The 12,441-nt window shown below is 34.0% G+C and overlaps 7 protein-coding genes across 7 annotated transcripts; 4 read left to right on the top strand and 3 right to left on the bottom strand.

Moving 5' to 3' along the window:
• Window positions 1–15: 15 nt before the first annotated feature.
• EIN_403170 (helicase, putative) lies at window positions 16–3,218 on the bottom strand (the record flags this gene model as incomplete). Its single annotated transcript, XM_004256726.1, has 1 exon — window positions 16–3,218. A coding segment is annotated over one exon (3,203 nt), but the record flags the coding sequence as incomplete, so codon positions are not given.
• A 1,173-nt stretch (window positions 3,219–4,391) lies between these two features.
• On the top strand, window positions 4,392–5,515 carry EIN_403160 (hypothetical protein; the record flags this gene model as incomplete). Its single annotated transcript, XM_004256725.1, has 2 exons — window positions 4,392–5,284; window positions 5,341–5,515. 2 exons carry the CDS (start codon window positions 4,392–4,394, stop codon window positions 5,513–5,515), a joined length of 1,068 nt encoding a protein of 355 aa, XP_004256773.1.
• A 111-nt stretch (window positions 5,516–5,626) lies between these two features.
• Window positions 5,627–6,304, bottom strand: EIN_403150 (hypothetical protein; the record flags this gene model as incomplete). The annotated part of the gene is made up of 1 exon (XM_004256724.1): window positions 5,627–6,304. One exon carries the CDS (start codon window positions 6,302–6,304, stop codon window positions 5,627–5,629), a length of 678 nt encoding a protein of 225 aa, XP_004256772.1.
• Window positions 6,305–7,542: 1,238 nt separating this feature from the next.
• EIN_403140 (hypothetical protein) lies at window positions 7,543–8,898 on the top strand (the record flags this gene model as incomplete). Its single annotated transcript, XM_004256723.1, has 1 exon — window positions 7,543–8,898. The coding sequence occupies one exon, from the start codon at window positions 7,543–7,545 to the stop codon at window positions 8,896–8,898; it is 1,356 nt and encodes a 451-aa protein (XP_004256771.1).
• A 599-nt stretch (window positions 8,899–9,497) lies between these two features.
• On the bottom strand, window positions 9,498–9,839 carry EIN_403130 (hypothetical protein; the record flags this gene model as incomplete). Its single annotated transcript, XM_004256722.1, has 1 exon — window positions 9,498–9,839. The coding sequence occupies one exon, from the start codon at window positions 9,837–9,839 to the stop codon at window positions 9,498–9,500; it is 342 nt and encodes a 113-aa protein (XP_004256770.1).
• A 540-nt stretch (window positions 9,840–10,379) lies between these two features.
• EIN_403120 (deoxyuridine 5'-triphosphate nucleotidohydrolase, putative) lies at window positions 10,380–10,805 on the top strand (the record flags this gene model as incomplete). Its single annotated transcript, XM_004256721.1, has 1 exon — window positions 10,380–10,805. The coding sequence occupies one exon, from the start codon at window positions 10,380–10,382 to the stop codon at window positions 10,803–10,805; it is 426 nt and encodes a 141-aa protein (XP_004256769.1).
• A 542-nt stretch (window positions 10,806–11,347) lies between these two features.
• EIN_403110 (vacuolar ATP synthase subunit D, putative) lies at window positions 11,348–12,406 on the top strand (the record flags this gene model as incomplete). The annotated part of the gene is made up of 1 exon (XM_004256720.1): window positions 11,348–12,406. One exon carries the CDS (start codon window positions 11,348–11,350, stop codon window positions 12,404–12,406), a length of 1,059 nt encoding a protein of 352 aa, XP_004256768.1.
• Window positions 12,407–12,441: the final 35 nt, after the last annotated feature.

The following is a 12,441-nucleotide window of genomic DNA, read 5'->3' as shown; positions in this document are numbered from 1 at the left end:
GTCCAATACTCAAACTCGCTCGCTGTCTTCCCTTCAAGTGCTTTTGGTATTACGATGTTGGGGTAGAACACATAACAGAGCACAAACGTTATGACATCTTTGCAATTGCTGAGAACACTTTCTGTTGGGTATCTATAACTTTTCAGGAGTTCCAAAAACTGTTTCCTCGTATCGAGAATTTCTTTCATCAATATAACGTTAATCCCATTGTTTCGAGTAAAGTTATTTGCTTCGCCGTTTCGCTCAGCTTCGATGTACTTTTGGACAACTCGCATATTCGCAATATGATCGGAACTGTCGCCACAGAAACGCTTCTTTGTATCAAGACATTTCTCACTTTGAATGAACTGCTGAACAGACATACAGGCTGCTATTGTCGCTGCTTCCTCTGCAACACCACAGATGCATCCGACTAACAACATCTTCCCAATTGTAACATCAACAGGTAGTGCAGCCAAAGCGTGACCCAAAGGAGTAGCAGAATATACATTTTTGATCAATGAGCCACTCTGATTGAGTATTGGGGTTTTGATTGCGGCTTTCATGTTGACAAGTTGACTCATAGACTTTTCAATTTGACTCTCCGAAGGCGCATCAATAGCTCCACTCAAAAATTTGACTGGGTCAGTCTCACCAAACAAGAGAATTTGCAGACACAAAGACTCTAACGGTAGACGCTTTATCTCGGGCTGTGGATATGTGTCAAACGAATTTTCACGAGACTCACTGTACATTCTGTAACATTCTCCAGCACTCACACGACCAACACGCCCACTACGTTGTGCACAGTTCGCTTTAGAAATGCGGGTCAACACAAGTCTCTGCATTTTCGTGCTTCTGTCATACGACATAAGACGGACAAGACCAGTGTCGATTAAATACTTTGCGTCCGGAATTGTCACTGACGTCTCCGCGATATTTGTCGCCAACACAAACTTCCAGACGTTCTTGGGAGCAACCGTGAATGCTTCCTTTTGTTGTTGTAATGGAATAGTGGAGTGCATCAAATCGATCTTTAGGCTTTTCGATGTCAGTTCAGGCGTGGACAATATCTCACGTTGTAAATTCGTGATTTCAAAGATACCAGGAAGGAATATCAACACACATCCAACAGGCTTGTTACGTACGATATACACAAGTAAGTCCACTATTAATTCATTGTTCACTCTATTTTGATCAATCATCTCGGAATTGGTTTTATCGGAGATACCATAAGCCTTGTGCATGTCTACAGAGTACGTCACACCAGACACTTTCTTCTTTTGGACGTCGTCATACTTGTAATTGAAAAACTCCGAATTTCTGTCAATTTTGTAGTCAGTCAAATTGATAACGTCATCAAGATGGTGGATCTCGACGGGGTAGATTCTGCTCTCCACTCTAATCGAGTCTGCGCTCCCAAAGTACTTTTCAAACAACTCGACAGCGAGTGTTGCGCTCATAATAATGATTTTGATTCGTTTATTCCTCTCAACTAACTTCTTGACTAGAAGCAACAAGAAGTCGGTGTTAATATCTCTCTCGTGCACTTCGTCAATGAATAAGTGTGATATCCCCTCCATGTCTGGATTACCAAGCACTTTCCTTAACATCACACCAACAGTACAATACACCAACTTCTCTCCTCCACTCTTCTCAAATCGTATTTGGTGACCAACAAACTGTTTTGATCCACGTTCTTCGGAAACCCTAGCAGACAACCCTACCGCACTGATTCTTCGTGGTTGTGTCACATAAATTTTTGTTGTTTTGCCATTGTTTTTGAGTAATTCACTCTCGAGAATGTATTGAGGGAGTTGGGTACTTTTGCCACTCCCTGTGGTACCAGAGACAACGACGATTTGATTCTTCGACACCTTCTCTAAGAAGGAATTCTTCTCCGTAAAGATGGGCAATGCCTCGCGTACACTTAACATATTCTTGTAGTCTTTGTTGTTCATTTCTTTCTGCATTTCTGAGCGATAAAAGTCGTTGTTTTGTGTGTCGAGAGTCTGTTTCTCACGGGCAAAAACACTTTCTCTTATCTCGCCAATACAACTACTTTTCCTCTCCGCACGCTTTGTGGATAACACCGACTCGATGGCATCGTTCTTCATGATCTCTAGTGGAGACGAGTTCGTCCACATATCGAATTGATCTTGATATCTTTGTGAAAAGCTGTTGATGAAGTTTCTTTGGACTTTAAGCTCGAAGAGGAGCCGTAACGCGATGTAATTTTTGGCAGTCTGTTTCTCTAAGAAACACACATTCTCTTCAGGAAGCAATGCCCTCACTAATGTTTTACTTTTGTCATTCAACTGACACGTCGCACGCATTAAATAACACCCGTCTTGACACTTCATATCATGGTACTTCGGAGTTTCATACTTTTGATGTCGACAGTACTCTCCAGCAAGCATTCCTGGGAACTTTCCAGTCCACTTCAAGTCATCTGCCGCACTAATAACCTTCCATTGTGGCTTCTGCTCTGTTTCCAACTGGAAATCGCACTGATCGAAATAATCAAAAGTTGGGGTGAAATCTTCTTCTTGTTGTGGTGGAAGTGCACTTTGCTCGGCAAGACGCTGTGCTTCTCGTTCCGCTTTTTTCCTTAAGCCTTCAGCTTTCATCTCTTCAACAGACTTTTTCTTGGGCTTTGAAGGGTCCATCGATTCTTTAAAGGCCTCTCGACTTAGAGCTCTGTCTAAATCCACATCTTCACTTTCTTGTGGGCTTTGTTGTGGTATTTCAACTTTTTGCACAACGGGTTTTGTCTTCTGAGTTGATTTAGTAGTGTTTGGGTGTGAAGAACGTTGTTGGTCTTGAAGACCGAATGACCCCCCTAATGAACGAGGAATTAAATGTTGTGGGACATTTGTACAAATCCAGAGTAAAACATCATCTAAAACGATTTCATCTGCTTTCTCGGAAGTTGCACCGATCATAGAACGCTTGACTAACTCGGGAGAAATATCAAACGATATTAATAAATCATAGATAAGTCGCATACGTTGCTCAAGTTGAATGTCAGCTTTACTCTTCTCATCTTTGTCGTGTTTTTCTATTTTCTCTTCACGCTTCTCCTTTTTCTGTTGAAGAGCTACTTTGGGATCAATTTTCTTTTCTTCTTTTTTGGGCGGGTCAGGCTTGATATCAGATATATTTTGCTGGAGTCGCGCTATCTTCTCAAGTCGTTGGCGCTCAAGGGCGCGACCCATGGCTTGCTTCCGTCGACTCATGAAACGTTTGATTTAGGTGTTGTTTAACTAGGTTTTATTAATGATATTTAAGTGTTTTATTGTATTATATCTTAGTAATTTGAAATGTAGTTAAAAGGTTTTTATTGTGTATTTATAATTTAAACAAATAAAGTGTAATTTAAATGATATTTTTGTTCTAAATATTTTATAGAATTTATGTGTAATTGAGAACAAAAAATTTATATCATAATTATTAAAATAAATGATAAATAAAATTATCAACTTTATTATAAGAAAAGTTAAAAACTTGTTGTTTAATTTAAAAAAATAAACAAATTATTTTAAAAATTTTTAATAATCATTTTTTTATGTAAAATAGTTTGAATTATTATAATTATAAAAAAAATCCAATAAAAAAAATATAAAAAAGTGATAAAATTTTTCAGATAAAAAAAGAAAATTCCGCCAAAAGGCAAAACCAAAATGTTGATTTCAATAAAAAAAGTCAAAAAAGGAAGAAGAACTGTTTAGATCAAAACAAAATAATTTTTATTTTTAATAAAACAGTTTTTTTTTAACAATTTTGTTCATTATCTTTTATTTATAATTTTATATAATAAATATATTAAATATATCAACTTTTAATAATAAAAATTGTTTTTATGGGAATCTATTGAAATAATATAATTTTATAATTATTAATTTGTTGTCAGAAAAAGCATTTTGAGTTTAGCATTTTTGCGTCCTGTTAACATAATAACAATTAGAGTAACTTTTCAATATATGAAAATGACAAAAAGAATTAAAAAAAATTACAATAATATTTTGCCTATTACGTGTTAACAATAATAAAATGTATTATAAAATATAATTTTATAATAATAAAAATGTTTATACAATCATAGAAATTATTTATATTAGTTTATCATAAATATAAAACTTCCAATTCAATCCATTAATTATCCCGAAAATTAGACGAAAACAACTCTAATATAAATGTTTGATTCTTTCTACATTTTTCTATTTATTTCCGAAAATGAATCATTTTTATTACAATTGGAAGAAGATAAAACTACCCGAAATTTTGGTTAAAAAAGACCAAGAAAAAAAAATAAAGAAAAATAGATAATCTGTGGATTTTTCTTTGATTTCAACTGTTCACCCCCTGTAGGTATGTTTTTTACTAAAAACACAACTGATAATATTTTAGTCATGTCATTGTGTTTAAGTGATCTTGTCAACATCACAGTCATGGAGACCACCTGTCCACCTCCTTTGGATAAACTCGAATGTATTTCTAAAGTAGTTTCTAAAGTCCCTGGAGCTTTACCCGCTCTTCGAATACAAATATATGAAAGAATGTCAAAGTATTTGAAACACTTCATATCAGACAATGAAGTTCTGAATTGTCTTATTCTAGTTGATTATGTCATTACAAAACAGCCTTCATTTAGACCACAAATATCTCACATCGACTTCATTGCAATGATTGAAATCCTTGGCAGAGTTAAAAAACCATTCTTTTCAGCAAATAAAGTTCAAAAGAAAGTCCATGAAATGGTATTGGGGTGGGCTGAGAATTATCCAACAGAGATGGCAGAGTACAATTTGTTATATAATCAATATTGTACAGATGGGGTTGTGACACACAATAAGACTATAAAGAAGTTTGACCTTCCTAAGCAAATAATAGAATTAACACCACCTTTCGAACATTGTCTTCGAGAGGTTCAAGACGCCATTGCAGACTCAAACACAAGTAATATCAATAAGATATACAAAAATTCAATGAAAATCAATTCAAAGATGTTGTCTTTAGTACTTAATGCAAAGTCGGATCAAAGGTACGACTTACTACAACTGAAGAATGTAGAAGACTTGTGTACTCAGTTGGATAAGTTAAATACGGAGTTGGCCTTTTTGATCAACTCACGTTGTTCAAAGTGTATAACAATTGAGTCCTCTCATATGAATTACTCCGAAGAAAAGTCTCTTAACACCAAACTAATTCAAATCACTTCACCAGATGACTTATCAACGACTTCTTCATACACCCCTAAGTTTTTAATGCAGCCACCGCCTTCAAAAGGAATTCCTTTATTTACGTTTGTTTTGTTTTCACTTAAAAAGAGTAAAGACTTTAAAACACATTGACTCTAAGACCAAATTCCAAGAGCATGGTATCGCCAAGTTCTTTAGCCATTTCCCAACTTAGTGTAAGTACTTGCAATGTTGACAGTCCTCGTAAGAGTCCCGTGAAAGAAGTGAAGTATGTTGTAAACCAAAATTTGTTCGAGGAATTTGACTTTGACACTGCTCAATTCTTCACCAACTGAAAGTGAAATGTAATTAATTGACCATAACTATTTGACATTTTACGCCGTTATTGAATTATTAAAAATAGAAAAAAAGAACAATAAGTCAAAGAGAGTACAATTACATGAAATTCAAAGAGTTAGTACAGAAACTTGCGAAAGTGTGTTAATGTGTGAAACGTTAGATTCAAAAGCAATGGCCGTTGGGATATTATTGATTGGATTTCCCACATAGAACGATTGTGTTTGAACAAGTAAAGTGTTTGTATATGACAATTGTTCCAATAGAGCATTAATATCTTGTGTTATTTGATAGGCGATATTTTCTGGGCGTGTAACTTTTTGAGTTTCCTTCTTGGTCGGCTTTTTCTTTGGTAAAGTTTTCTTTGCTTTTGTTTCGCGAAGCTTGTAGAACCCTCTGTTGTGGACAGTTGACTTTCCAGACTCGATTAAATTACAATGATTGAAAGCATCCAACAACGCTTTTCTGTAATTAGGGGATTTAAACAATTTGAGTTTCGATAACAATTTCCAATGATCTTCAATAAAGACATTGATATCAGCTCGTAATGAAAAATATTCGACAGACGGTTTTAAGTCTTTCAAAGACTTTAAAATTAGAACACAGAGCCGAGTCGTCTTAACTTTTGGGTCGTCCATTAAAAAGGTGTCTTGACTTTGGCAGAGACTACAAGTACATTGTACCAAATCGGATTTGCTGTTTTGAGCAACACTGTCGGTATCGTTCTGTGACATTGGTTCGGTATATTCGGAGATATTACAGTTTCTTTTTATTGAAAAGGGTTGCATAAAAAGGGGTGTCTTGATTTAAATTGATGAATTGTTTTTTGAATGTATTTGGTGCGGTCCATGTTATTTTGAGGAAATAAAAACCAATTTGCATCGTTGTTTGGTGTAAACTATTTATGTTGATTGTTTTATAATTATTTTACTATACATATTTGGGGATTTTTAATTTGAACGGCAAAACGAATAATAACGATATCCTTTTTTGGAATTATAAAAAGTGGGAAAGAATTTGTTTTGAAAAGAATTTTTAATATTCCAATATAATATACCTGTTTTTCGGGTAAATGCCCTAAAATACAAACAAAAGTTTTGACTTTTGCTGAGCAATTTGTTCCATTTTTTGAGTTCTATTTCATTTCAAAATAAATGGGATGGTTTTAGTATGGTTATATTTTACTATTAAATGGGTTGACAGGTTTTTTTAAAACTAAAATTTCTTGCGCTTTTATTTTTGAAAGAACTTTGACGCCAATTCCTTTTTTTACGCCAAACAACCCCAAAAAAAGGATAACAAGATCTTCTTATTTACCAAATTATCACTTTTTGAATATGTTTGTTTTTATAAGGAAAAAAATATTTTTTTTATGATAAATCACTTCTAAAGTTACAGGCTGCTTCCAAAATACAAAAATTCAATTTTTCTTTTTTACTGAATTCCATTTTTGGGAACCACTTTTTAGTAATGCAATAATGGTTCTTTTTACTATTAATAAAAACAAGTTTGGGCTTCGAATTATTTAAAAAAGGTGCATTTAAAAACAAATCTAATCCCATTTTTTGGTTTGAAAAGCAAAATCTTCTTGTTTTCAATTATTATTTTTGTTTTTTCTCAAAATACATTTATTGGTATTTACTAAAACATAAATTAAACAATAATTCATAATTAAATCATAATATTAAAAAACTATTTTTACTAAATAATACTAATAATATTTTTTTTATTTTATAATAAATAATAAATTTTATATTATATATAATAATTATATAATATAATATACTTTATCTGAAATTTTAGCGAATGGCTATTAAAAATTGTTAATATAATTTTAATACAAAAACCAAAAATGAAAAATACTATTTTTTTCTATTGAATGACATTTTTAATTGGTTTTGAATTTTTGTATATAATTAAAGTGATATTTAAATTATAATATATTTTATCTTATTAGTATAAAAACTATCCATTATGTGACGAATTGATGAAACTTACTACTCACTTTAAGATCTTCAAAACAATAATGCAACCAGACACTACTACCTCACTCTCTCGTTCCATTTTCTCATTAAAAAATGAAATTGGGATTAATCAACGTATTCTTGATCCCGACTATGAAAATATGAAACAAAATTTATTGAACACTTCAAAGGAGTTCACAACTATCTTGAAAAACGTCGAACACCTTCCACAGACAATTGTCGAACTTTTCACGTGTCATTTGTCGATTCTTTCGTCACTCAAAAATTGTGTGCAGATGTCGAAGAATTCGGAGGAAAGTACTAATCAAATAGCATCGACCACTGAAGTCTTCCAGAACCTCCAAATCTCTGCTGGGAGATATAAAAACAAAATTCTTAATGAACTGATGACACCATTGAAAACATATAACCAACAATTTATTGAATTACTCAACCGATGCAAAGTCGCCGAGAAGAGAAAAGAGGACTTCGACTTTGCCTCAGAAAAACTTTCAGAAATCTCAAAGAAAGGGAAACAGAGCAAAATGTTACAAGCACAACAGAATTACTCTGACGCCAAAGACAAGTATGAATGGCTCAAATTGGAGTTAATTGAAGACGCAACTAAGTTAATACAAGACTGCGAGGTAGTCACTCTTCCAGTCGTTAGAAATCTTTTGATTGGGTTCAACGATGTTGTCAATTCAATCAAAACATCATGGGAAAAAGTACCTGAGATGATCGACAAATTGCCAACTGAGGGATTTTGGTTGAACTATGTTATTAAAGCGTATGGCGACTCAATGGAGAAAGAAGCTAATGTCGATAGAAAAAGACTCGATCTGATCAGTAAACAACAAATCCAATACCAACAAAACCCTAGACGACAACAATTCTATCAACCTTACCCACCAATCCCACAAGCACAAATGTACCAATACTCCCCTTATCAATCACAACGAAGTAATGTACTACAGACTCAACAAGTACAACAAATGCAACAACCTCAACAAGCACAATACAACCAATACCAAACAAATCAATACAATTCTTATAACCCTTATATGGCTAATCAACAACAACAAATGTACGTCCAACAGAACGTGAGTACCCAACAACAACAACTACCACAAAAAACATATGAAATACCACCAGGACAAGTCAACCCATACATACAACCATCGTACGTTAATCAAAAAGAAGAAGCTAAGAAAGACGTAAAGGAAGTCAAAGAGACTCCTAAAGCAAATACTTGTAAGGCTCTTTACGACTATGACGCTCAAGACGAAAACGAACTTTCTATTAAAGAAGGAGATGTGATTAATATAATTAAGAAAGACGAGTCGTCTGGTTGGTGGACAGGAGAGTTACATGCTAAGACGGGCCTCTTCCCAAGCAATTATGTCACTTTGATGTAATTTATTCAGTGGTTTATTTATAGTTTATATTAAGTTTATCAATTTAGTTTTTAAATTATTATTTATATACTATTATTTTTTATCATTATTAATACTTAGTTTATTTATAATATTAAAAAACCATTTGAAACACTTTAATAACTTTTCTGATGGACATTTGTGTAATAATAAAATTAATATTTTAATTGATATTATAATTAATTTTAATATTACAAAGTTTTTTTTTTCTAAAAAAACATTCAAAATTGAAGAGTTTTATTTATTTTTTAATTAAAATTATTATTATTTATATTAAAAAAAATATATATAAAAAATCGAAAGATTAAAAAAAAAATAATAATTCCAAATATAAAAAATTTGATGTTAATAATGACGAAAAAAAAATCGATGATTTTCTCTCAAATATATAGAAATTATTAAAGATGGAAACTTGTTATGATTCGAGTTTTGATTGAAAAATCAAATTCGTTTTGTCAACAATCACGTCGTGTTTATCAGCTGAGCAAAAGTATAATCTCGGTGATGAAATGACAAATGGGATGTAAAGAACGAACATAAAAAGGTAAAAGTATCAGAAATTACACGCGTTTTGAAACGCATTAAACAACAGGGGTTGTCGAAACTTCGACCACTGGTGGCGCTGTGTGATGAACTTGTTGTGTAAATGGGTCAACATAACGCGGTCTTCGCCCCGCGCCCGGAGTTGTTGGTTGACACACACCGACAGGTGGGGTTGCTGTAGGGAGCGGGGAAGAAGGTGGGAGTGGCGAAGTTGTAGTTGGGAGCGGAGATGGAGTTCCAGAGGAAGAAGCTTTCTTCAGCTCACTCTCTTTGATCCATCGTTGTGTTGCCTGATCGTAGACCAACTTGTCGTCCGTTTCCTCGAGTTTCATGTCTGTGGCGTTTCCTTTGCCAAACCATCCGTTGAACCACCCAGACATTTGCGTGCACTGTGATTTATAAGATGCATTCTATTTTACTCTCTTCACGGAAAAAGCCCGAAATCCCGATTTGTTGGTTCTTTTTATTAGGAAACTCGATAGGGTTGAATGTCCTTTTCTCGTTTAGAAAAAAAAGAAAAGGAAAACAAAATTCTATTTTTTAGTGTTTCAAAAAAACACCCCTTTTTCTCAAATATCAGAATTCTTTTTGAGATCTTCAAATTGTCTTTCAAATAAAAAACAAATTCATTTTGACATTTTTTATCTGTACAAAAAATACATTGCTCTTGTTTTTTATACAGAAACTGTTCTCACAACTGTTTTTTTATTTCTTATAAAGAAATACAATGAAATTACTTATATACATACCTAGACACATCAAAACACAAACTATAATTTATACTTAATTAAGTAATTGAAAATAATACTGTATTATTATTATCAATTTTATATTTTGTGTATTAGAATATATAATATTTTAAATTAAAATATTAACTAGTATTGACCCGAAGAAAATCAGAAAAAAGACTCAAAAGGATAATGGAACGTTTATATATCAAAAAGCTTCACCCAGACGCAATAATTCCGACTCGTGGTTCTGTTCTCGCCGCTGGGTATGATCTTTACTCGTACATTGACTTCAAAATCAGCCCACACAGTTGGTTAGCTGTTCCGACGGGAATTGCTGTTCACATTCCATCGGACTGTTACGGGAGGGTTGCGCCAAGGTCTTCCTTAACGTTGAAGAATGGCCTTGATGTTGGCGCGGGTGTTGTTGACGAAGACTACAGAGGGGAGATCAAAGTTATATTATTCAACCACTCTGATGTCGAATTTAAAGGGTCGAAGGGTGATAGAATAGCGCAAATGGTTATTGAAAGGATATGTAAATGTCCAGTTGTGGAGGTTGATGACCTAAATGAGACTGAACGGGGGAGTTCTGGATTTGGGTCAACGGGGAAATAAGAATCGAATGAATTATTCAATTTTGGGTTTGTTTTTGCACCACAATCTTAGTAATCATTTCTTTGCAAAAATGAGTTGTTTGAGTGGTTAATATATTATAATTAAAATTAATTTACTATTTGTTTAAAATTCAAATACATTATATTTCTATACAAATTCGGGATTTTGAAGTAATTTTATACTTTTTTTTATTTTTTCAATTGATAATACCAAACTCCTATACAACGATGAATAAACAAACTATAAATAAACTATAATCAATTGTTATTGCCAAATAATTTTCTTCCATATAATTTTTGGTCTGAAGAGTCATGAACTTGCTCATATATAGATATAATTATTGTATTAATATAACCCCAAACAAAAACGGTTGACCACTTTTTCTCTGGAATTTCTTCGGGATGACCAAAAGAAAGAACGAGGCGTTAAAAGCACATAATAAAAGGGCAAAATCACTCAATAAATCCCACTTACAGAAAAAGAGGAATGGAATTGTACAAAAAAGACGAGAAAAAACAGAAACTAAAAAATGTTAAAAGAAGATGTTAGGAGGACTTTGGACATTCAACGTGGACGACGGGTTTTTGGAGGCGTGCTGCCGTGGTCTGAAGGCGGGGCTTTTGACCGAGTCGGAGTACACGACATTGACTCAATCGAATTCATTGGAAGACATGAAAGTTGCGCTGTTGAGCACGGACTATAAAGAAGTCTTTCAAAACGAACCGTCGCCCATTACCGTCAACACAATTAAAACTCGGTGCCAAGACAAATTGGTTCAAGACTTTTTTATGATGCAATCGCAAGCTTATTACCCATTAAGTAAATTTATGGAATTTTTAACTATACCTTATATGATCGACAACGTCATCTTGTTACTCACCGGGACTCAAGCGGAAAAGGATGTTGAAGAACTGAAAGAGAAACTCCATCCCCTTGGGATGTTCAGTAACGTCGAGGCTTTGCCTAATGTCAAATCCATTAATGACTTGTATCACTATGTATTGATCGATACACCTCTTGGGAATTACTTAAGTGGATGCATGAGCGAAGAGGATCTTACTGAGCTTAATGTCGAGATTGTTCGTAACACGTTATATAAAGGATATTTGGAGGAGTTTTATGCGTTCTGCGAGAAGCTTGGAGGGGAGACTACAAGAGTCATGGAAGACATCTTGAACTACGAAGCCGATCGAAGAGCGATTACAGTCACTATCAACTCATTTGGGACTGATTTGTCAAGGGATGACCGTACAAAACTGTTCCCCAATTTAGGGTTACTCTATCCTGTTGGGATGGGGAATTTGGCTAAAGCGACTGATATGGAAGGTGTGGTCAAAGCAGTGGAGTATGTGCCCGCATACAAAAACTTGATGAACGCACACGCCTCCGATGATGCTAACGAGCGATCACTGGAAGAGATGTTCTTTGATGGCGAAGTCGATATCAACAAGTCGGCATATTACACACAAATGGGGTATGCTGTTTTCTACTCGTGGCTCAAGCTGAAAGAACAAGAAGTGAGAAACTTGATGTGGATTGGGGAGTGTATTGCTCAAGACCAGAAGGAGAAGGTCAATCAAAACGTCATAAGAATATTCTAAGATAAGCAATTCGTTAGATCCCATTGCGTTTAGTA

Source organism: Entamoeba invadens, assembly GCF_000330505.1.
Source record: "Entamoeba invadens IP1 unplaced genomic scaffold scaff_1105074726033, whole genome shotgun sequence".
NCBI classification, from domain to species: Eukaryota; Evosea; order Mastigamoebida; family Endamoebidae; genus Entamoeba; species Entamoeba invadens.
The sequence above is the reverse complement of the archived record's forward strand: the minus strand, read 5'-3'. Positions and strand labels throughout refer to the sequence as shown.